General features: G+C 46.2%; 1 protein-coding gene across 8 annotated transcripts in view; it reads left to right on the top strand.

Annotated features, from left to right (window-relative positions):
* The window catches only part of CIT (citron rho-interacting serine/threonine kinase), a 162,952-nt gene that overhangs the window by 65,621 nt on the left and 75,677 nt on the right, over window positions 1-21,654 (top strand). For all 8 annotated transcript variants that reach the window (XM_047696794.1, XM_047696800.1, XM_047696801.1 and 5 more), the window contains 5 exons: window positions 12,889-12,994; window positions 13,909-14,052; window positions 15,402-15,521; window positions 20,838-21,008; window positions 21,252-21,302. In XM_047696794.1, the coding sequence (XP_047552750.1) occupies window positions 12,889-12,994; window positions 13,909-14,052; window positions 15,402-15,521; window positions 20,838-21,008; window positions 21,252-21,302 (592 nt within the window). The remainder of the gene's footprint in view (window positions 1-12,888; window positions 12,995-13,908; window positions 14,053-15,401; window positions 15,522-20,837; window positions 21,009-21,251; window positions 21,303-21,654) is intronic.

The raw sequence follows: 21,654 nt of genomic DNA, 5'->3' as shown, positions 1-21,654 counted from the left end.
CACACCGCCGAGGAGATGGCAGATGCTGGGTGCTGCACTGGGGAAATTGACCCCAGATCTGTTACCAGCGAACTGAATGAAATGTTCAGAGGTGGAGCTGAATGAATGGGGAGTTTTCACAGAGGCTCTGGTCGAGAGAATGATTTTAATTGTTTTGATCGTTGGTTGCTTTTTAGGATCCTTTTTTTGGGACCCCAGACAGTTTTTAAGCCCGCCATGGAGCGCATCATTATTTTAAGCTTAGCAAGAATCTTGATCTCAGCATTCTGTGTCTGAAGTATCGTGGGCGTTGCTCGCAGCTTGAGTTGGAGGGAGCAGGAGAGATTCGACAAGACCGGTTTTGGTTGTCTTTGGGGTGGGATTCTGGTGAAGCTGGTGCTGGAGTGAGGGAGTTTCTGTCTCATGCCTCTTTCTTTTTAACTGCCAATAACCCAGGCCACATCCCCAAGCTCTGGATGCCTGGGTGTTTCTCTGAGCCTCTGTTTGCTTGAATTTTACAATATGTTAAAGGTTTAAAAATAAAATGGATCCCAGCTCCCTTCCCTCCCCTGTCAGCAGGGGTACATTTCTTTAGGTCCCTTCTTCTTCCTAGATTGGAGATATTGTCTCATTTAAGCCCTGGCTGAAACCATGCCTTTTTGCAAACCTTCAGTATAAACTCTAGAAGGGAAAAACCAGTCGGTTTTATATTTTGTGCTAGTTTTACACATGCTGGTTTGATGCTTTTGGAGAACTAGGAAATCCTGGAGGAGCAAAGAGATCTCGATGAGGTTGGAATATGTGGGATGCCAGTGTCTGAATAGGCTGTTTTTAGGAAGGGGGGCTCTCCCTTCCTTTTGGCTCAGGGCTCTTTCCTTTCCTTCTGGGTGATCAGAAGTTTCATTTGGGAGCCAACCATCTAAACACCGCGGAGGAACAAAAAACGACTTCCACCATTGCTTCCCAGATTTTCAGGGAACCAGTTTTTGGTACCTCTTCCTTGCTCTGTCGGCAATCCTTTGCATGCCCATTTCCTCAACTGCAAAATGAGGGTGGGGGGAATGATCCCTTCCTCTTAGGGCTTTTGGGAGGATTATATGAAACCCATAAAGCACTTGATCTAGTACTTGGGACATGGAAAATTCTCAGTAAATGTTCACTGTCATTATTTTTGTTATTGCTAGTTTGCTGGTCTGTATGTGCCTAGTGTCCCTCTGTTTATACCGAGAGGCTATGGAAGGACCTCAGCAGTAATTAAGTAGTCCAGTTGTGTCAGAGCAGAAACCCAACCTCCCAGATCCCAGGAATTTTCTGCTAGAGAAGCTTAAACATCCTGACTGACCACAAGCTCATATGCAGTGGCCAGATACTTGCAGGTAAAAGGCAGTTGTGGGGATGGAGTGGATTGGGGGATAGAATTAGAAGGCCCAGTCCTAGAACGGGTGCCTTTCCATCAAATTGAATAAGTCAAGGCATATATGTGTGAAACAGCCCAGAGGACACAGGGCAAACAACTTTCCTGAAGAACATCATGGTACAAATGGGGTATCCGACTGCTCAAGGAGTCAAGAGAGGAAGGCAGCCTTCCTTGTGGGGTGACTTAATGGGTAATGTTAACTCACAGTTCTTGCCAAGTTACAGTGATGATCTTCACTGGAATGTCTTTCCATTCCGCAAGTCGGCCGTGATCTCAAGAGCTGGGCTGGGTCTGATTCATCCTGGTTCCCTCGGAGCATAGGACATGGTAGACCATCAGTAAATACCTGTGTTGGAGACTGAGTGTGTTTGCACACTAATTGGAGGTAAAATATTTGGCTTTTTAGAAGACAGTAGATTTGGATGAGGGGAGAGAAACATAGCATTTCAGGTAGGTTCAAGTGGTAACAACAGCCCATCCATATAGGGCACCAACCCTGTACTAGGCTCTGGTCTAAGCACTTTGCACTGATGAACTCATTTAAATTGCACAATGACCCACGAAGAAGATAGTGTCATTATTCCCATCTTACATGTAAGGAAATTGAGACATGGAGAGGTTAAGCAACTTCCCCAGGATCACACAGCCCTGACCCTCTCAGCTAGAAGTTGAACCCAGATGCTGTGGCAGCTCGAGTCTGTTAGCCACCACTCTATGCTGTCAGGTATCAATGCTGCTGACAGGAAAAATTAGGGAATTTGTGTGGAGTCCCCAGGTTTACATGCTTGTTGGAAGTGGAGGCCCATTGTGGGGAATGATGAGCCGTGGGGTTGGGGCAGGGTGGAATGAGAGCTGAGAGGCAGTCTAATTGCTGAGTTTTGTTTTCAATCTCTGCAAGTTTTTTGAGTAGGTAGATGATGTAGCTCTTGCATTTAAAAAAAAATTTCTGCCTCCTCTCATTTGGAGACTCTTCCCTGGGGTGTGTGTGCGCTCACATAAACACATGAGTAGATATTCTCTCCTGGAAATTTCCTTGCTTGAGGGTAAGCTTGGTGAGCTGAGAGAACTGTGTTGACCTTGCTCTCTACCGTGGCTTCGGGCTGATCATATGCAAAGCGCTCAATAAGCATTTGGTGAACTGGTCCAAATCATTTTTATGGCTGCAGCTTTCAATTTGTTGATGACTCTATGATCCGTGTCCATGCAAATCTATGTTTTATACTCCCAGCTGCCTTCTGTCATTTATCCTGGTGATGGCTTATTCCAGCGGAAGGTGGCCTGAATTCTCTAAGCAGTCCTACTTCCCTTTTACTGAAATACTTGGGAGGGAGGGGGAGTTTTCCCTTAAAAACTGTCTTCCTTTCCCTGTCCAGCCCAGGGCTGTCTGTTATTGTCCCTGCTACTTCCAGATCCCTATTGCAAAGAGCCTCATCTGTCTTTTGAGTTGTTGTTGTTGTTGTTTTTAAATAGTCAGCAACAGTAACAGAATGTGCTATAGTACACAAAGGTATGCATCTTCTGTACTTCCTAAATATGTTAAAAAACAAACAAACAACTGTAACTATCTCCGGCCCGTAGTTCCTGTCTTCCAGGTCTCGGTGTTTCTTCCATTTCCACCATCATCCAGACTAGATATCGGATCTTTGCCTCTGTCTGTTGTGTTGGGTTCTCTCTTCTCATTCAATTTCTTCTTTCCCTTAGTCAAGCACATCTTGTTCTACTTGCCTTATTCTGTTCTCTATTTAGACTGTACGTGCTTGCCTCGCGGGCCTGGCAAGACCATTCTGCCGCCTTCTTGTTTGTCTTAAAGATACCTTTAGGAAATCTAATCCAAATGAGCCTAGCCCAATCCTGAAGATTAGGCTCCAAAAGATCTGTCAAGTGCGTTTTTTGCTGGCCTACACATGCTAATTTGCATGGTTGCCTCGGCTCCCTTAAGAAGACAGTAATTGACTAAGTGGTGCTATGTGTTCCCAAGCTCTGCGCCAGTTTGGCACCTCTTCCTTCACCTAAGTGAATTTCTCCCCATTCTCTCTGTTTTACTTGTCTTTTGGCTCCTGACCTCCGTCACCTTCCTGTCTCTGACCAGCTTCATCAAAGAATAGCCTTCACTCTGTGCCTCTTTTCCAATCTCTCCAACCTTATGGAAATTGCTGTTTGAGAAGCCAGTGATTCTACCCGAACTCCAAAGCCCGTGATCCCCACCTTGCCACGTGATACCGTCATTTACCACGTGTGTCTTGAAACTTTCTGCTTGCTTCTCTCCTGCATTGTGGAAGCTCGGTCATCCCTCCTACCTCTCTGCCTGCCAGTCTCACTGCCTCCTGGCTGTTGTCTTCTCTTCTGGGTTCTTAAAATGCTGCACCATCTCCTCAGGTTCCAGCAATTGCCTTTTTAGCCTGGTCTTGCTTATATGACTTACACTCTCACTTCCTCTTGGCTTTTCTCCCTGTGTGTCCTGTGTTCATTATGGCCAGGATGTTCTACCAGTTTCTCAATGTCCCTGTCCTCTGTTTCCTCCCAACACAGACAGGCTTCTTTGCTCACTCAGTGAGCCAGTAGGTGCCAATTTGGTTTCCTTGTTTCATTTAACAAACTACTACTCTCCCTAACATTTTAGACAAGAAAACAGAGTCATCTGAAACTACTTTCCATCTCCCCCTTCAGCCCATCATTTGCCAGGTCCTCTCTCTAAGCTGGACCTCTAGGATGACACTTGCGTTTACGCCTTTCTTTCTGTTCCTTACTGTCACCCCTCAGAGAGCTTTGCTTGGACTGGTGCAGTAGTCTCCAAACCAATTTCCCTGCCTCCAGTTTTCCCAGCTTTGATCCATTCTCCAAAGAGGGTGGAATTCTTCCAAAGCACAAATGGGATGATGTCATTCTCCTACTCAGACCTTCAATGGCATCACAGTATGCGCAGGATTAATGGCTGCTCCTGAACTTGGTATTCAAGCCTCGTATGCCAAGACCCCAGCCTTCCTTTTCATTTATACCTCCTCCTCCTCCCCTGTGTCTGGGCACACTGCTCAACACTCACTGACGACAGGGACCATCATGTCTTCCACTTCTTGCCTGAAACAGTGCGTTGCCCTTGGCAGGTCTTCAAAGAACATTTGTCAAATTGAAGTACACTAAAGTGGCCAGGGATTATGCCAGTTCCTTCTGCACAAGTGCTAATGGAAGCTGTCCTCTAGCGAGCACTTCTTGTGTGCCTAGAGCTGTGCTGAGTGCCTTACATGCATTATCTCACTCAGTCTTCCCAGTCTGGCCATCACTCTGCGTGGTAGTAGGTATTAACCCTGTTTCCAGAGGAGGACACTGAGCCTCAGGCAGACTGAGTTCTTTTCCTGATTTCTTGCAGGTAGTAACACATTGAAGACTTAGACTCATCCCTGGCTGCCTCTAGGAGCACTGTGCTGTCCTGCCTCTAACAGTTGTGACTTGGCTGAATTGTGCGGGACCTACGGGCTCGCCTGATAATAAGGGTGAAAGAGTGGCTCCTGCTGAGAATTCACTGTGGCACTGTTCCAAGCGCTTGACATTCTGGCTTAAACCCAGAAGCACCCATTGTTTTATAGATAAGGAAACTGATCATGAAGCTTGGGTTTTTTAAGATTTATTTATTATTTGGGGGAGAAGCCAGGGAAGGGCAGAGGCAGAGGGAGGGAGAGAATCCCAAGCAGTCTCCATGCTGAGTACAGAGCCCGATGCAGGGCTTGATGTCACAACCCTGAGATCACGACCTGAGCCAAAATCAAGAATTGGATGCTCAACCAACTGAGCCACCCAGACGCCCCAAAGCTTGAGTTACTTCTTGAAGTTCATGCACCTTGCATGTGGCAGAAAATGGCCAACTTTTCCAACTTTTAGCTTTAGAGTTGACATAAGTATTCTTTGTTTTGGGGCACAAACTGTGGTACACTCCTTAAAAGCCCAGGCTTTGGAAACGAAGATGTGGGTTCCCATCTAGGCTCTGCTGCTCATCACCTGTGTGAATGAGGCATTTAGCTTCTCCTAGCATCAATCCCGTCATGTATAGAGTAGGGATTGTTACAGCGCTTACCTGCTAGGTTTGTTGGGGGGAACACACAGAGTATGTGATGTTAGCACCTGGAGCAGAGTGAGTGTCGTTTCATAGTCTTGTGGTTTTGGGGTGAGGATGGGCCGACGGATGCTTTCAATTCTCCCTTTGTCCCTGCTTGAGTTTATAAAGACATCTTGCTGGTTTCTGCCCATTGAGACAATCAGGCTCCACATGGGGTTCCTGACAGATGTCCTAATATCTCCATCCAATTTTTTACTCTGAATGGAGTCCGTGATGTGTTGGCTAAACCAGTTCCTTCCATAAAACATGCTTGAGGCTTCTGGTGGGATCTAGTTCCAGTGGGGTCTGGAACTTGGTGCTGGGGAAATGGGCTATGCCCAACCTGGGTGGCACATACTCCCACCCATCCCCCAGTGCTTGAGTGTCCCCTGGAGGGGACAGTGCATGTGTCATCATGACACTGCTGTCCTAGAACCAGTGTATCTGGGCACCTCCCAGGCAAGGGCCAGAAAGCTTTATCGTGCCAGCACTGATTCCGCATACTTCTTGTTTTGGATTCCTTTGTCTACTGTGACCTTTCACTGAGGCTGCCTGGGGCACAGAAATATTTGGCATACCATTCGTTCACCCATTCAGTCACTCTGCAAATATACTGCTCTAGGCCTTGCGGCGTAACTGAACAAGACAGACAGGGTCCCTACCCTCAAGAAGCTAGCATTCTGTTGGGGGAGACAGAGGATAAATAAGTTCATAAATAAGAGATTTGCAGATGTTGGTGAGGGCTGCAAAGAAATTAGAACCTGGGGTGGGGAATGACCACCTCGATCCCCGAGGCCAGGACTAGCCTGCACGTGTCCAGTGAGCACAGAGCCCGGAGGGTGGAGCTTCCGGGCACATGGGGAGCTGGGTTTTGAGGTTGGATGGGCCTTCAGGTTTGGATTCTGAGTGGGGACGTGGTACATGTGGTTCTCATTGACTGAGTGTGGTGGATGGAAAGGCAGTAAGAACTGGACTCAACGAGATAAGTTAGGCCCCTGCCGCCATCCAGGAAGGAGGCGGAAGTATGGCATTAACCCACACAGTGGGGCACTGGCTTCGAGGTGGGGACTGTGTGAGAAGTCCCACCAGTAGCTACATTTCCATTAATTATGTGACTTTAAATAAATGCTTCTAGAGTTACATATTAATCAGTGCTCGCTTCGGCAGCACATATACTAGAGTTACATATTAATCGTTCCAAGCAAATACTCTAATTCAGCCGGAGACCACTGCTGTGTGTGTGTTTGGGAGAGAGTGGTGCAGACGGGTAGGGAAGGGTGCCCCAAAGCTAGCTAGACTCTGAAAGTTTAGTAGAGACGTATTTTTAATATTTCCAAGTGTTCATGATGGACACCACTTGTGTATTTTTAAATGGGCTTATAAAGTTAGTTCATAAATTTCAGAATGCTCAATCTTAAAAGCCCAATATATTTTTGGAACAGAATGCTGATGAGTGTTTTATTTTTTGCACCATATTACATCTTGCTGTTGCATGTATTTTTAGTGCTGTTGGCCACAATTAAGGTAGGGCCCTCAGCTGAGCTAATTTTGATTCCCTGGGTTTAGACTCAAGTATCTGTTCTTGGTTATCTCGAGAAGATCTGTGATTTGTGATCTGGGTCCTCTGGGATATGGTTGTATCTTCTGCAGTCTCGGGTTCCTCTTCCCAAGGGAATAAATGGTTGGCTTGATGGCTTAAGCATGATCTTCATTATTATAGCAGTGACCAGAGATACTCAACGCATAGACTTCCTTGAAGATGGAAGTACGGATTGTCTCCTCTTTGGCTAGGAAGCATTCTCTTGGTAGCTTTATTAAGGAATTTTTTTGAGTCATGTGGATTATTATAGACACTGGGAAAACTACATTTTATCATTTGTACTTAAATGTTGAAGTTACATGGAAAGCAATTTTTAGGTCACATCTAACACATTTTAAGCAAATATTCTTTCTGCTGCAGCAGAACCCACCGAACCCGACCTTCCCTTGGTGTGTCATATACCATTACCTCTATTAATACTTGTTGGGCCCCTGTAATTATAAAGCAGGTGTGTATATCAGGAAGAGATGTTGATTTCAGAGTAAATTTTTCTAGAAAATAGAAGCTGGAAAAAAAGAGGAAAACCCAAACTTGGCTTCGTGCTCGAAGAGACAGCACTGCTGTGTGTGGGCGGTTGGCTGCATGCTCCCGCTGCTCAGAAGTGCCTTTTCTCTCCATGGGTATAACTGGCTGTGTATCAGAGATGTGGCCAGGAGGAGTAGGCAAGCAAAGTGTGGGCAGGCTGCATGTTCTTTTATTAGCATCCTTATTGTACTGCATCTCATCGAGCCCCGAGCATGAACCAGCTTGGGCCCCTGAAGTCTGTACTGTTTCCTATTTAATTACCCCCCCTCGAGCCACCAAATGGAGGAGGAAGAGTTGCTCTTGTGTGTGCGTTGAGCTGTTCCTGGAGGTGGCTATGGACTGACCTGAATGGAAGTTCTTGGGCACCCGGGCTGCTTTGGACTCAGCCTTGGAGCTGCCCTGCCAGCATTGCCCTCAGCCAGTCACAGATAGAAGTTACCTTCCCTTGAGTGATCCATTTCCCTTTCTCCTGTAAGTTCCCTCCTCTAGGTCTCTGCAGCGCTGTTCTTGGGTTGCTTCTCGGGTTTGTCCAAGGCTGACCGGCCGAGAAGTAGTAGTCGGGATTTGAACCTATGGCCATTGGGTTGCAAGCCCAACTTTGAAGCAAAACCCAGTTCTGCTGCCCCACACCAGTGCCCACATCATTGTAATGGGGTAGGAGCATGTAGAGGCCATAGGAAAAAGCCATTCCCTTAACTTCAGTGCCATCCTACAGGATTGTTGAGTGAGTTCAGTGACGTAACTTGTAACTCATAAAGTATCAAATATAGTGTCTGATGCGTAGTTAAGTTTCAATGAATGGACACTATTATTAATGACAAAGGTAGTGGCATTAATTCTCTCTCCTACATTGCTGCTTGTTTGAGGATGGGAATTCTGACTTTCTTAACTAGGAGTCTACATGAGAAATAAGTAGAATACAAATATGTTGAGCCATACCTGTCTCTAGTATGTTTCTCTTACAGAAGTAATTCATGGAAATGGCATAGTGACGTATTAAAAATAAGGGTAAGAATATCTTTAATCACTGTCTGAAATCTGCACATTGTCTTGAAATTCATAGTCTACCATGATGAACTTCAGAATTGTGTCCCCACTCAAGGAGTGACCAAAAGGCACCAGTACCAAGTGGCCTGGCCAAAATGCCACCTCGAGCTGAATGCTGGGGACAGTCATACCATGAGTTTTAAATCTCTAGACCTGAAATCACAGGTGCTTTCTTCTAATTAGCATCCTGCTTCTCAATCCTCTTTGTACGTTAGAATCACCCAAGAGCTTAATAAAATGGCGCTGCCCGGTCCCCTCTCCCAGTCAGTGTCTGGTTTAATTGGTCTATTTGGGTCCTGTATATCAGGGTCTTTTGTTGTCTTTGTTTTGTTTTTTATAAGACTTTATATTTTTGAGAGCAGTTTTAGGTTCCCAGCGATAGTGGTAAGAGGTGTAGAGGTTTCCTATTTACTCCCAAATGGGCACAGCCTCCCCCATCATCAACATCTCCCACCAAGAGGGTATTCTCATTATAGTTCCTGAACCTATAGGCACACGTCATCATCCCACAGTTGACCTTAGAGCTCACTGTTAGTGTTGTGTGTATTATGGGTTTGGACAAATGTGTAAGGACCTGGACCCACCATCATAGTATCCCATGGAATATTTTCACTGCCTTACATCAGTATTTTATAAAATCTTCCCAGGCGATTCTAATGCGCAGCCTGGTTGAAGACCAGGGAAGTTCCAGAAAGCTGTGAGGACCTTTACCCCTACTCCATTCCTCCAGCCTTAGGTACAGTCTGGGTTCAGTACCAGCATTCTTACCATAGCTTTTTTTTTTTTAGGTGTGATTTTTATTTATTCTAAAAAAAAAAGAGAGAGAGATTTCTTTAGCACCTTTATTCTGAAGAGCTCTTAATTGCTGTACTTAGAACTTCTAAACACTGAACATTTGTCAAGCATCAAAATAGCTATCAAAATAAAAAGAGGGACCTGGATCTCAGGAGGCGAGGAGAGCTGTCTGACGGTCTCCCATGAGTGCAGGTGGGTGGGGGGCGCATATTCCCCTTGATTCTGGGCCTCAATAATGAGTGACCTAGAAACGCTTTTTTTTGTTTTTGGTTTTTTTTTTTTTTTTTGAATAAGCAATCAGCTTTTATACCTACAGCAATGCACTTTAAAAAGTAAATACTGCTAGATCCTGTCCTCCATTTGTTGTCAAGTTTTGGGGCCACTTCCCACCCCAACATCAAGCACCCCCTGTAATCGTTCTTCTAGAAGGGGCTGTATTCAGGTGCAAAGAGCTATGGCCTCTGCTATCGTCGCTGACCCAGGTCAGGGTGTAACTTAGTGACATGTGGGTGTCTCCTGATTACTAAAGGACCAGGGACCCCGTGTGTGGATCATCCCTCTCTCCTTGGGGGGTTTGGGTCTCCTTCTCTAGCCTACTCAACACAGAGAAGTGAGGTATATAGGAAGTAGCAAAGGCAGCCCAAGGTCATGCCAAGCAACGCATTTAATTTCAGATTAAAAAGAAAAAGTGTGCATGTGTGTGGGTTTTGGCTAGATTTTAGATAGAAAATAGGCTAGTGAGAGCTCTAGAACTAGATTAAAATTTTTTGCCCAAAGCGCTGTCAAAAAATTTGTTTCTGGATTTCAATCCCTGTTGCCCATTTTTTTCTGTGAACAATCAACATTTGTTTTAATATGAATAATAGCACGGAATACTTTCAGCCCCCCCCGAGTTTTACTATTTCAAACCACTGTTCTAGGCCTGCGAGGCATGTGGTATTTATTTACACTGTTGCATGGGTTGTGATGATAGAAATGACAATGACGGTAGCCATGGTTGACATTTATTGAGCCCTTGTAATGTGCCAGGCGCTGTGCCAAGGGTGATATCCGGCTGATCTCATTTAACCCTCACAAGAACTCTTTGAAGTAGGTTGAGAATTCTCTCCATTTCACAGATGAGGAGACTGAGGCTCCCTAAGTGGCAGAGTCAGATTTTGAACAGAGCAGCATGCCTCTGGGTGTCCACTGCAGCGTGGATGTAGGGAGCCGTCACTGGGGGATAGCCAGCCGGCCAGCCCTTGCCACTGGGCCAGGGAGAGAGGGCTAAGTTGTTGCAGGAAACAGACCTCATGTGGGCCAGGAAGTAGTTTGGGGCATCAGAAAGCAGAATTTCACTCTCCGGTAAGAAGTGAGTGCTCACCGATGACTGGCTCTTGCAACCCTGTTACCAAGGCAACAAAGATGGGCACGTGGGGCAGTGGTGGGCTCTGTCACATGTCCCTCTGAGCCCAAGAACCTCTGCTGGCTATTCCTCTCCCCTTACCCTTCACCCACCCCAGGGTTCATACCCAGGGTGCCAATCCCTGAGGGCAGCTGCCCTGAGTGAGAGGTGTCCTCTCCACCCATAACTCACTGCTTCTTGGGACGAGGCAGAGTGTGTGAGTGACATATACATGTTTGGGTAAGCGCCTCCTTTCTGTGGAGAGGGCCTCCTTCTAGCCCCCTCTCGGGAGGCCATGCTGCATTCTTTTCATGATGCCATCCTGGGCACTCTGTCAGGTGCGCCTGTCAGTCCTGACCTCCAGCTCTCCATAGAGACCAGCAGAGATCATTTGCAACTTGGCAGCTCGCCTCATAGAATGATAGAGGATAAAGAGTTAAGACCCAGCTAGCTTCAGGCCGGAGCCCTGTGTAGTCCGTGCTTAGGAAGCGTACCAGTCTCTTATTGCTGCTGTAACACGTTGCCTCAAATAAGTGGCTTAAAATAGCATGAACTATATCACCTTGGAGTTTTGGATGCCAGGAATCCAAGATGGGTTTTTCTGGGCTGAAACCAGGATGTAGACAGGGCTGTGCTCTGTGGAGCCTCTAGGAGAGAATCGGGTTTCCTTACCTTTCCCAGCTTCTAGAGGCTGCCCAGATTCTTTGGTTCCGGGCCCCTTCCTCTGCCTTCAAAGCTAGCAGCGTAGCATCTTTGACTCTCTCTCTCTCTCTCTCTCTGACCCTGACCTGACTTCTGCTGTCACACTGCCTTCCCTCCTCTACTTTTGTCTCTGAAGGACCCTTGTGATAACATCACATCTGCCCAGAAATCCAAGATAATCTCCCCATCTCAGAACTCTTACCTTAGCCCCTCTGCAAAGTCCCTTTTGAGTCCCTTGACTCAATGCCGAGTAATGGATTCACAGATTCCGGGGATCAGGACACAGACAAGTTGGGGGTGGGGGACTTACTTGGCTCACCATAATAAGCATTAGCTGGGGTTTTTGGTCTTTTTTTTTTTTTTTTTTTAATTTTTTATTTGAGAGAGAGCAGAACGAGTGAGAACACGAGTTGGGAGAGGGAGAAGCAGACTCCCTGCAGAGCAGGGATCCCGATGTGGGGCTCTATCCCAGGACCCTAAGATCATGATGTGAGCTGAAGGCAGACACTTAACGGACTGAGCCACCCAGCCACCTGCTTTAGCTGTTTTTATAAAACGGAACAGAAGCAAATTGGCTAGCTTGGGGCTAGAAGAACCAGTAATTTGATCAGTATTGTTACTGATGATGTTTGTTAGGCACTTGCTGTGTAAGCTCACTCTTGCCTCAGGGCCTTTGCGTCTTAGTCCCCTTCCCTGGAGCATGTTTCCTTCCAGAACTTGGATGGCTAGCACCTTCTTATCCTTCAGGTCCCAGCTCAGATGTCACCACTCAGAGAGGCCCTTCCTGGTGACCCTTGCTTAGACCAAGTCTCTGACCCATTCCCTTCTCTCACACCATAGCCCCCTGTGTCCTTCTTCGGCATCATCTGTAACTTTTTGTTTGTGGGTTACCTGATGCATGCTGTCTGCGCTCTGCTCCGGGAGTGCCGGGGCCCTGGCTGTCTTGTTCATAGCTGTTCTAGTACCTGGAACAGGGCAGGGCACAGTGCGTATCTGTCCTGTGAGTAGGTGAAAGAAGCCAGGTGGGCACAACGCCGTGCGTTTAATGCTCACGCTCCCCTCTGTGAGAGGCCCCTTCATTGTCCCATCTCACAGATACGGCAACCAGGGCCTGGAGAGGTTGAAGCGTTGCCTCAGGTCCACGGCGACTGAGTTTACACCCAGCTCAGCCAGCGTTCTTGCTTCCGTCCACCTCTCTGCCTCGTGGCCTTGAGGTCATCAGAAGCTTCTCGAACCAGCTCTGTGGACGTCTGCAGAACCCTGGCAGGTCCTTTATCTCTGCTGCAGGTTCTGAAAGCAGCTTTTCCGAACCACCTGCTGGCCGCCTTGACGCTGCCTTTCTTCTTATCTAGGTCTGTCGTGTCAAGTCTGGACTCCCCTGCCAAGACTAGCTCCATGGAAAAGAAACTTCTCATCAAAAGCAAAGAGCTGCAAGACTCCCAGGACAAGTGTCACAAGGTATTTATTTCCGCAGCCGGCCTCCCTCCTTGCTCCAGGATCCTCCCGTCAATGTACACCAAGGGAGCCGCCCAGGGCCACTGCTGGCACTGAGCCACCTGATCCATACCGAGCGGGCGAGGCGCTCCCTCCCTCGCTGAAGTCTCGCCTCCAGCAGCTCAGAGGGAGATGAATTCAGGCCTTGACGTTGCCGTCAATCCTTTAAATCTTAACCAGAGGAGGCCCTGGATTTAGAACGGCCCGTTCCTCAGCATGACCCAGCCCGATGTCTGCTTCTTCCGGCAGGTGGCGTGGGTCCTCACCTGTGGCCGCGATGCCTCCCATCTGCTTTGAGTGATGCGAAGTCTCTCTTCTTAGTCCGTTAAGCCTCCTGCTTATGTAACTGCGGCCACTGTGTTGACTATGCTCAACGTCTCTTAACGCTCACTGTTCCTGCCCCAGGGCAGCTCTCTGGAAGCTCCTAAAACCCACTCCTTGCCTGGGACTCCTCTAAGAGTGCAGACGAATACATATCTCCTTGCCCTGTCCGGGATTGGTCCTCTAGATCTTTGCAAGGAGATGGGGGGGATCAAGATGGATTTGGGATAAAATTAAAGTGACGCGTGCCAAAAACCCAACCAAACCCAAAAAGCATACAGGTGAAAAATGGTGATTGTGGCTTCCTTGCTCACTGGGCTAGAGAAGTGACCAAGTGTGAACCGAGTCTTGGATGAGAGGAGTGACTTAGCATTGGTGACTGTCCTTACGAAGAACTGTGCACCCCCCCGGGCGAAGAAGCAATGGTATTTCCTTCCCAACCTTTGGCGCCTTAGTGCCAGCCCAAGCCACCAGGTGGTTTCGGAGGCTGCTTGAGATTTTATTGCTCCTAACGGACCTCCACGGGCCCTTTTAACCTGTCGATGTGTCTGTTTCAGATGGAGCAGGAAATGACCCGGTTACATCGGAGAGTGTCAGAGGTGGAGGCTGTTCTTAGTCAGAAGGAGGTGGAGCTGAAGGCCTCTGAGACTCAGAGATCCCTCCTGGAGCAGGACCTTGCCACCTACATCACAGAATGCAGTGTGAGCCTTCCCCAAAGCCCCCTTCCCTTGGAGGCGGCCTTGCTGTTGTGTGTGTCTCATCCTGTTTCGTGACGGCTCATTGAGGCACATCACAGCCGATGGCAGAGTGTAGAGACAGAGAGAGAGAGAGGGAGGGAGTGTTCCAAGGCAAGCTGTGTGATTGGCAGGTTAGCCAGAACTAGGCGGGAGGTCCCAGAACAGTGAGGACTGGGCTCCAGCAGTCCAGGTAGGCTGCGGAGCCTGGACGCAGACCTCGATGTCACTGCGGCGAGCGGCCAAGGGGCCGAGTGCCTCTCATCCCAGCCTCTCTGGCCTGTATCCCGTCCACCACCCGCAGCCTCAAGAGCCCGACTCCTAAATGAGCACAGGAACATGTATTTTGAATCTGCCTGAGATCTCTTTTCCATTGCTCAGAACCAGTGCAGCAACGAGAAAACTCAGCCTGTAAAAAACAAAAGGGAAAAAAAAAAAACCCAAAAAACAAAAACCCAGGCCCTCGCTCATTATTTACCATATGACTTTTTTTGGTTTTGTTTTGTTTGTTTTGTTTTTTTCCTTTCCCTCACAAGAGTAGACTGTCTTCTCCATTGTCTCGTTAAATTTTTCATTCAGGTGTTTTTTTAATGTGGCCAATTAAACAGTCTTAAGAAGTTGAATCACACATTTTTCCAGTTTTTTTCACAAGGGAGAGGAAATCTATAGAACGTGGCTGATTAAGAATAACTGCTATGTTTCCATTCCAGATTTGGCTGCTTTCAGTGGTGGGTGAAGTTATTCAGATATGTGTTTCAGATCTGTATTTCAGTGCCACTGAAGCGTTGAGGGAACCTTATGGATGAAAGGTGTCCAGAAAACGTAAGCCAGGAGGTGGAATTAGACTCCTTGGGGTCTTAAATGGCAGTTAGGCGAGAAGGAAGTCATTGCTACTTTGAAAGAGGGATCTATACCGGGGAGTCCTCTAATCCCCGATATTCCAGAAAAGTCTTCGTAGCCCTCCCAGTGGTGGTTTAGCGAAAGGCTAAGGGATCCTGCTGGTTTTCAGTCCCAGACACACAAGTAAGTATCTGCCAGGAGAGGTAGACAGAGGGAGGAGGCAGGTTGTGATGCTGGTTTGCAGTTTCAGGCCGGACCCGAGAGAACACAAAGGTTGAGATGATGTTTCTTGAACCCGAGGGGTTTTACAGGATGAAAAAAGCCGGAGCCAGCAACCAACTGGAAGTTGTCAACTTTGCTCCGTCACCTGAAAGCGTCTTGGTGTCTGCGAAGCAGCTTGCAAGCTCCCTTAATGAATCTTTTCAAACCGAGCAGGAACCACAGGGCACCCCTATTAAAATTTTTGCTTTCCTCAGAGCTTAAAGCGAAGTTTGGAGCAAGCACGGATGGAGGTGTCCCAGGAGGATGACAAAGCACTGCAGCTTCTCCATGATATCCGAGAGCAGAGCCGGAAGCTCCAGGAAATCAAAGAGCAGGTATGACGGCTGCTGGGCCACGGGGCGGCACCTCGGACCTCTAATTCCAGGGGAGGTGTGTTTCGAGAGGGGCAGGGGGACGGAAGGAGGGTGGGGGCGGAGAGAGAGCTATGTAGGTCATTTGGAAACTGTGGATGCTCCACGGTTTATATAAATGGTGGAGCGCTTGTTCTAGCTCCTTTTGAAGTCTGCAGCCCATCATGACCACTCTTTTCAATTAAAGGTGTAGCTTTAGAACAAAAGTGGCCAAACTGTGGCCCATGGGGCGAATCTGGCTCACCCCCTGTTTTCCATGGCCACGAGCTAAGAATGGCTTTTGCATTTTTAACTGGTTGGGGGAAAAAAAGCGAAGAAGAATATTTCATGACATGTGAAAATTATATGGAATTCAAATTCCAGCATCCATAAATAAAGTTTGATTGGAACACGGCCATGCCCATTCATTTATGTAGTGTCCATGGCTGCTTGTCATGCTACAGTGGCAAGGGTGGGTAGTTGTGACAAAGACCATATGGCCTACAAAGCAGAAGTTACTTGCGATCTAGCTTTTTACAGAAAAAGTTTGCCAATCTCTGTTTTAGACCATCAAAAAAAATCAATATTTTTATAGCTTTTCAGGGACACTTTAAGTTTTTGAGGGAAGCCAGGTTATTTCTTTTCTTCGTTTCTTTCCTTTTTTTTTTTTTTTTTAAGATTTTATTTCTTTATTTGAGAGAGAGCTAGAGAGACAGCAGGAATGAGAGGAGGAGCAGAGGGAAAGGGAGAAGCACACTCCTTGAGGAGTTTCAGTCCCAGGACCCTGGAATCATGACCTGAGCTGAAGGCAGAGACTTAACCTACTGAGCCACCCAGGCGCCCTGAAGCCAGGATGTTTCATAGTTTAACTTGGATAGAGAGAGAGAAGTGTTTGAGAGGCAAAGGCCGCATCAGAATTAACCTGGGAAATCTGAGTGCAGAAAGCCATCCCCTGAGTGTTCAGAAAAGAGAATCAAGATGTTTAAAAAGCCTACTTACTCTTGGTCTGTCTGTCTGTCTCTCTCCTTTTTTTTTTTTTTTTTCCTCTGTATAAGGATTTTCTTTCTGGATGGCTCATTTTATTTTGCTTTATTGTTTCCTTTTTAGCATGGATTTTTTTGGTCCTTTGATGAAACTGTAAATAGAAACTTTAATGAAGAGATGGCAATGAACGATTGGGAGAGCTGAATTATCAGCTACCAGGCAACTCATTCATTTCAGAACATCTAATGGAAGCAGTGATGGGAATGAACATTTTTGTCCCCGAGTAACACAGACTTAGCCATCGTGGGGAGGGAGCGGGGAGAGGGCTAATGCAGGAGACTCCCACAAATCATTTGATCTGTTAACTTTTCCCTAAAGAAAGAATGAATGTTTTGGGGTTTTTGTTGGCACAATCTGTGTACCACCTTAATATTTGAAACTGATCAGTTATTATCCTCTTGCTTGATCAAGACATTATAAACAAACCCACGAAGGTAATGTTGGCAATCTGTCCTGGACACGGATATTAGTCTTAGAGATTTTTGAAGGTTACACATAGAATTTGAAAAGTCTGCTCTGACAGTTGACTCATTGCCCCTTTTATCAACATAGGTTTTCATCCTAAAAGTTTCAAGGGACAGGATTCTTTTTCTCCCATTAGTTCAATGTGTTTGGAGATTTGCTTTTGGGGACATCCTGGGGGAAATGAAAGCCGCATTTGGCCACCAGAGGGAGCAGCTGGTGGCCACGACTTCCATAGAAACTGAATTTTCAGGACATTTTGAAAAGGTACATGCTGGTGGTTGAGTTCAAAGAGATGTCTTTGAGGATTCATACCACAGTTGGTATACATGTGGAGTTTTAGATTTAATGACTGCTGAAAGTTCCACCGGGGCGGAGGGCGGGGCAGAAAACTTCTCCGCTTCTGATTTTCTTTTTCATCGGAAGACGGATTTATTAAATTGGCTTTTGGTGAGTTTTGGGAGACCAGGATGTCTGCAGTCCAGGAAAAAGCATTTCCTGCTTCTCAGCAGACTCCTAGGGTTCGGTTTGCGATTTGTCGATTCCTCCCAGAGTTGGCATTTATTCCCCCCACGTTTTCTCTCCGAAGCTAATTTCTGCACAGCTATTCATTTTTTAATTTTCTGAACATTGTGCTTCTGCTTAGCCACCCCCTATAGAGTGTTTGCATTTGGTTCATGATAAAAACATGTAAGAGTCTCAGGCGATTGCTCAATTCATGTACCATTACTAGGATTGCTGATGAACCTTGACCCTTCTTCAGGAAGGAAAATGGAGTTTGAGTAACGTAGAAGGTGTTGGCGTTTTGGGATTTCTGATGGAGTAAGAGTATGTCTTTCTTCCCACAAAACTCTGAGGCTCCAGAAGATATACTTTAGGGCAGACCTTGAAAGTTGTCCACGGTTCCCCATCTTGATCCCACTCAGCACTGACTGACAGTCCATCCCATGCCAAGACGCAACCGCTGTCTCTCAGCTCTCCTTGGAAACAGACCCAGTTATTTTCTCTCAGACTCTTCCTGAAGCAGGGATTTGGTCAGCTGTTGGATTTAGAGGATTTCCGTGAAGGAGGCAGCATTATAAGTGTGTGACTCAACAGATGAGGTAGAATTCCTTTTGCTGCTTGTAGCAAGCTGGGCACCCCAAGAGCTCAGATGGCTGATAGAGATGTTGTCTGATTCTGGCCTTCCTCCCCGTGGGCGCCGACAGCTCAGGAAAGAGAAACGTTGAGGGGAAAGAACAACACTCTGTCCTTGCTCTTGACAAAACACAAAAATCCCCTACCCCTCTTGCCGACAGAAATTCCAGACAGAAAAAGGAGCTTGAGGGTAAAAGATGCCCAAGATTTTCTCTCAGCTCTTTGCTTCCTCTAGAGCTTAGGGTTTGTTCCTGGGAGCAAGCCAGCAGTACTTTAAGGCACCCATAAAAGGCTTACACGTTTTTTGTTCTTGTTTTTAGTGAGAAGAAAAACAGTGAGCTTTTAGGTCAAAGAAATGTTTTCGCAGATAATACTCATGTTTTTGTCTCTATATGAATGCCATTGTAAAATATAATTTTTTATTTTTTTTTATTTTTTTTTTTCTTAAAGACTTTATTTATTTATTTGACAGAGAGAGATCACAAGCAGACAGAGAGGCAGGCAGAGAGAGAGAGAGAGAGAGGAAAGCAGGCTTCTTGCTGAGCAGAGAGCCCGATGTGGGACTCGATCCCAGGACCCTGAGATCATGACCTGAGCCGAAGGCAGCGGCTTAACCCACTGAGCCACCCAGGCGCCCAAAATATAATTTTTTAAAAAAGATTTTATTTATTTGAGAGAGCATGAGCATGAGCAGGGGGTGGGGCAGAGGGAGCAGCAGACTCCCCACTGAGCAGGGAGCCTGATGTAGGGCATGATCCCAGGACCCTGGGATCATGACCTGAGCCGAACGCAGACGCTTAATGGACTGAGCCACCCAGGCGCCCCATAAAATATGATTTTTAATGCTTTTTTTTTTTTTTTTAAATGGAGGAGGGGATCCAGGGAGGCACAGTGCCCAGAGCCACAAAAGTCATAATCCAACCCTGGCCAAAAGGGCCAGAAAGTAAAGGATTCAAGTAAAGGATGCGTCATTTCACATAACCCAGCTCATGTTCCACTCTCTCAGTTCAGATAACTGTAAGCAGGTTGTGAAGACCTTTGGTTCTGGAACCCAGCATCAGCCACTTTGTGTGCACTCCACGACAGCCTGGTGCCCCACAACTTCTGTGACTGACCTTCAATAATAGTATGCTAATGGGTGGGCACAGCGAAATGAGACCGTGCTGCACACAGGGCTCATTATTTTCATCTCCCAATTACACAGAGAGGTGTGCTTGCATGAAAACTATCCAGTTTTCTTTAAGAACATTACCTCCGCTTTAGTGTGCTCCTGAGGGGATTGCCTGCTATAGTTGGATGAAAGGTTTACTTTAGATCCTATTATTTAAAAAAATCTATTATTATTTTTACCGGTTAAAAACATGTTCTTGCTTAATTGATAACTCTTCAATGATTTCCTGGGAGAACAGATCTTAGAGATTTTCACTGTATATTGTGAATATCAAAGATGGTCTTGACTCAATTCTTTATTCTTTTCATTTTAAGTCCTTCCCCCCACCCTGAGTCACCTTGGATTGGATACATGTTCATTCAGAATCCCCATATGCATATGCTTTGGATTTTGCTAACAGAATATTTTTATACTTTGCCCCAAAGTTTTCAGAATCATTTCTCTTGGTAAATCCAATTTTGAAAAACCGATTCAAATGTTCTGTTTTGATTTTAGAAATTCATTTTGGAAAAGGTCAGGCTGTTTGGATCACTTTAAAGGTTTGCTCGAAGGAACAAGATAATTCTTTCTCTGGAGTTTTGCTCACAAGTTATTTTGACCAGAGCCAGCATTTCTGACTCTTCCAAATTTCAGGGTGACTTGCATTTAAGAGCAATGTTAAGTCCATCATTCAGTTTTGGTCCCAGAGAAGTTAATGGTCAGAAACCGACATGATGAGTTTCACCTTCCAAGAGTCTTTCCACCGAGATTTCCAATTACCCCCTTGCGCCATCTGAAAGGTTAATTTTAAAACTAGTACCATGTCTAATTGTGTTAGGAGCACATGACTTCTAAAGGACAAATCTATATAAATGATTACCCTTGGAAGAAAGCTACATGTAAGCAGTTTATCCTGGTTGTTTAAAGAACATCCCTTTCAAGCTCTCCTGGGTTGCAAACGCCTTCAGGTTCTGTGCTGCTTGTGTGGTATTATTTGCTCAAAGGCTCTTATTAGATACAGGTACACATGTTCCAAATGGTGTCACTAATGATACATAATCTACATTAAAACAGTTTAAAGATTTTTATTGATTTATTTGAGAGAGCGGGAGAGCACGTGAGGGGAGGGGTAGAGGGTGAGGGAGAGAAAGAATCCCAAGCAGACTCCATGCTGAGTGTGGAGCCTGACGTAGGACTCGATCTCACGACCCTGAGATGATAACCTGAGCTGAAACCAAGAGTCGGACACTCAACCGACTGAACCAACCAGGTGCCCCTACCTACATTAAGTTACTTTAAAGACTTAATATACTTATCTCCCTCCTCACCCTCCCTACACCTCTCCCTTCTGCCCATTTTGATCCATCTCTTCTTTAGGACCACGCCCTGCCAATCTGTCTTCAACGTGCGTCTTCCTTCCCATGGTCCATGGTCTTCTGTCTTCACTGCTTGCCTTTTTTTTTTTAGGAGTTCTAAAGTTTGCCTTTCTTCCCTTGCCTGCTCTTTAGGAGTACCAGGCTCAAGTGGAAGAAATGAGGTTGATGATGAATCAGTTGGAAGAGGACCTTGTTTCGGCAAGGAGACGGAGTGATCTCTATGAATCGGAGTTGAGAGAGTCTCGGCTCGCTGCTGAAGAGTTCAAGCGGAAAGCGACAGAATGTCAGCATAAACTAATGAAGGTAGCCAAGCCGCCTCTCAGAAGGCTGTTTTTGGGGTAGAACTCCCGGCTGATCTTAGTAAGAATCAAGGGAATACTAGCTTAATGAGTGTATGTTTGGGGAATAAGGGAGTACTCTGCAAAGTTCCCGGTCTTTTTTTTTTTTTTTTTAATAGAAGATAATGTAGTTATCATCATCATCATCATCATCATCATCATTTGGCCATAGAGATCAAGAAAATATGTTTTATGTCTTAAATTACAGGCTAAGGATCAAGGGAAGCCTGAAGTGGGGGATTATTCCAAACTGGAGAAGGTATTTTCCATTACTGGTCCTGCTATATTTGGTAGACAGTCTGTAAACTTTTTTTTTTTTTTAAGATTTTATTTATTTATTTGAGAGAGAGAGAGCTCACACATGTGGGAATGGGGGTGGGCTGGGGCAGAGGAGCAGAGGGAGAGGGACAGGCAGACTCGGGCTGAGTGTGGAGACCAACGCAGGGCTCCATCTCAGAACCGATCACGAGCTGAAATCAAGAGTAGGACACTCAACTGACTGAGCCATGCAGAGGCCTGATAATCTTTTAAATGTTACTCTTTACTGCTAGACATTGGTTAACAATACTCTTGCAATGGATAGAGAACTCTCTAGCAGGTTTATTTTGACT

This window comes from Lutra lutra, chromosome 12 (genome assembly GCF_902655055.1).
Source record: "Lutra lutra chromosome 12, mLutLut1.2, whole genome shotgun sequence".
NCBI classification, from domain to species: Eukaryota; Metazoa; Chordata; class Mammalia; order Carnivora; family Mustelidae; genus Lutra; species Lutra lutra.
This window is presented reverse-complemented; position numbering and strand designations above follow the sequence as displayed.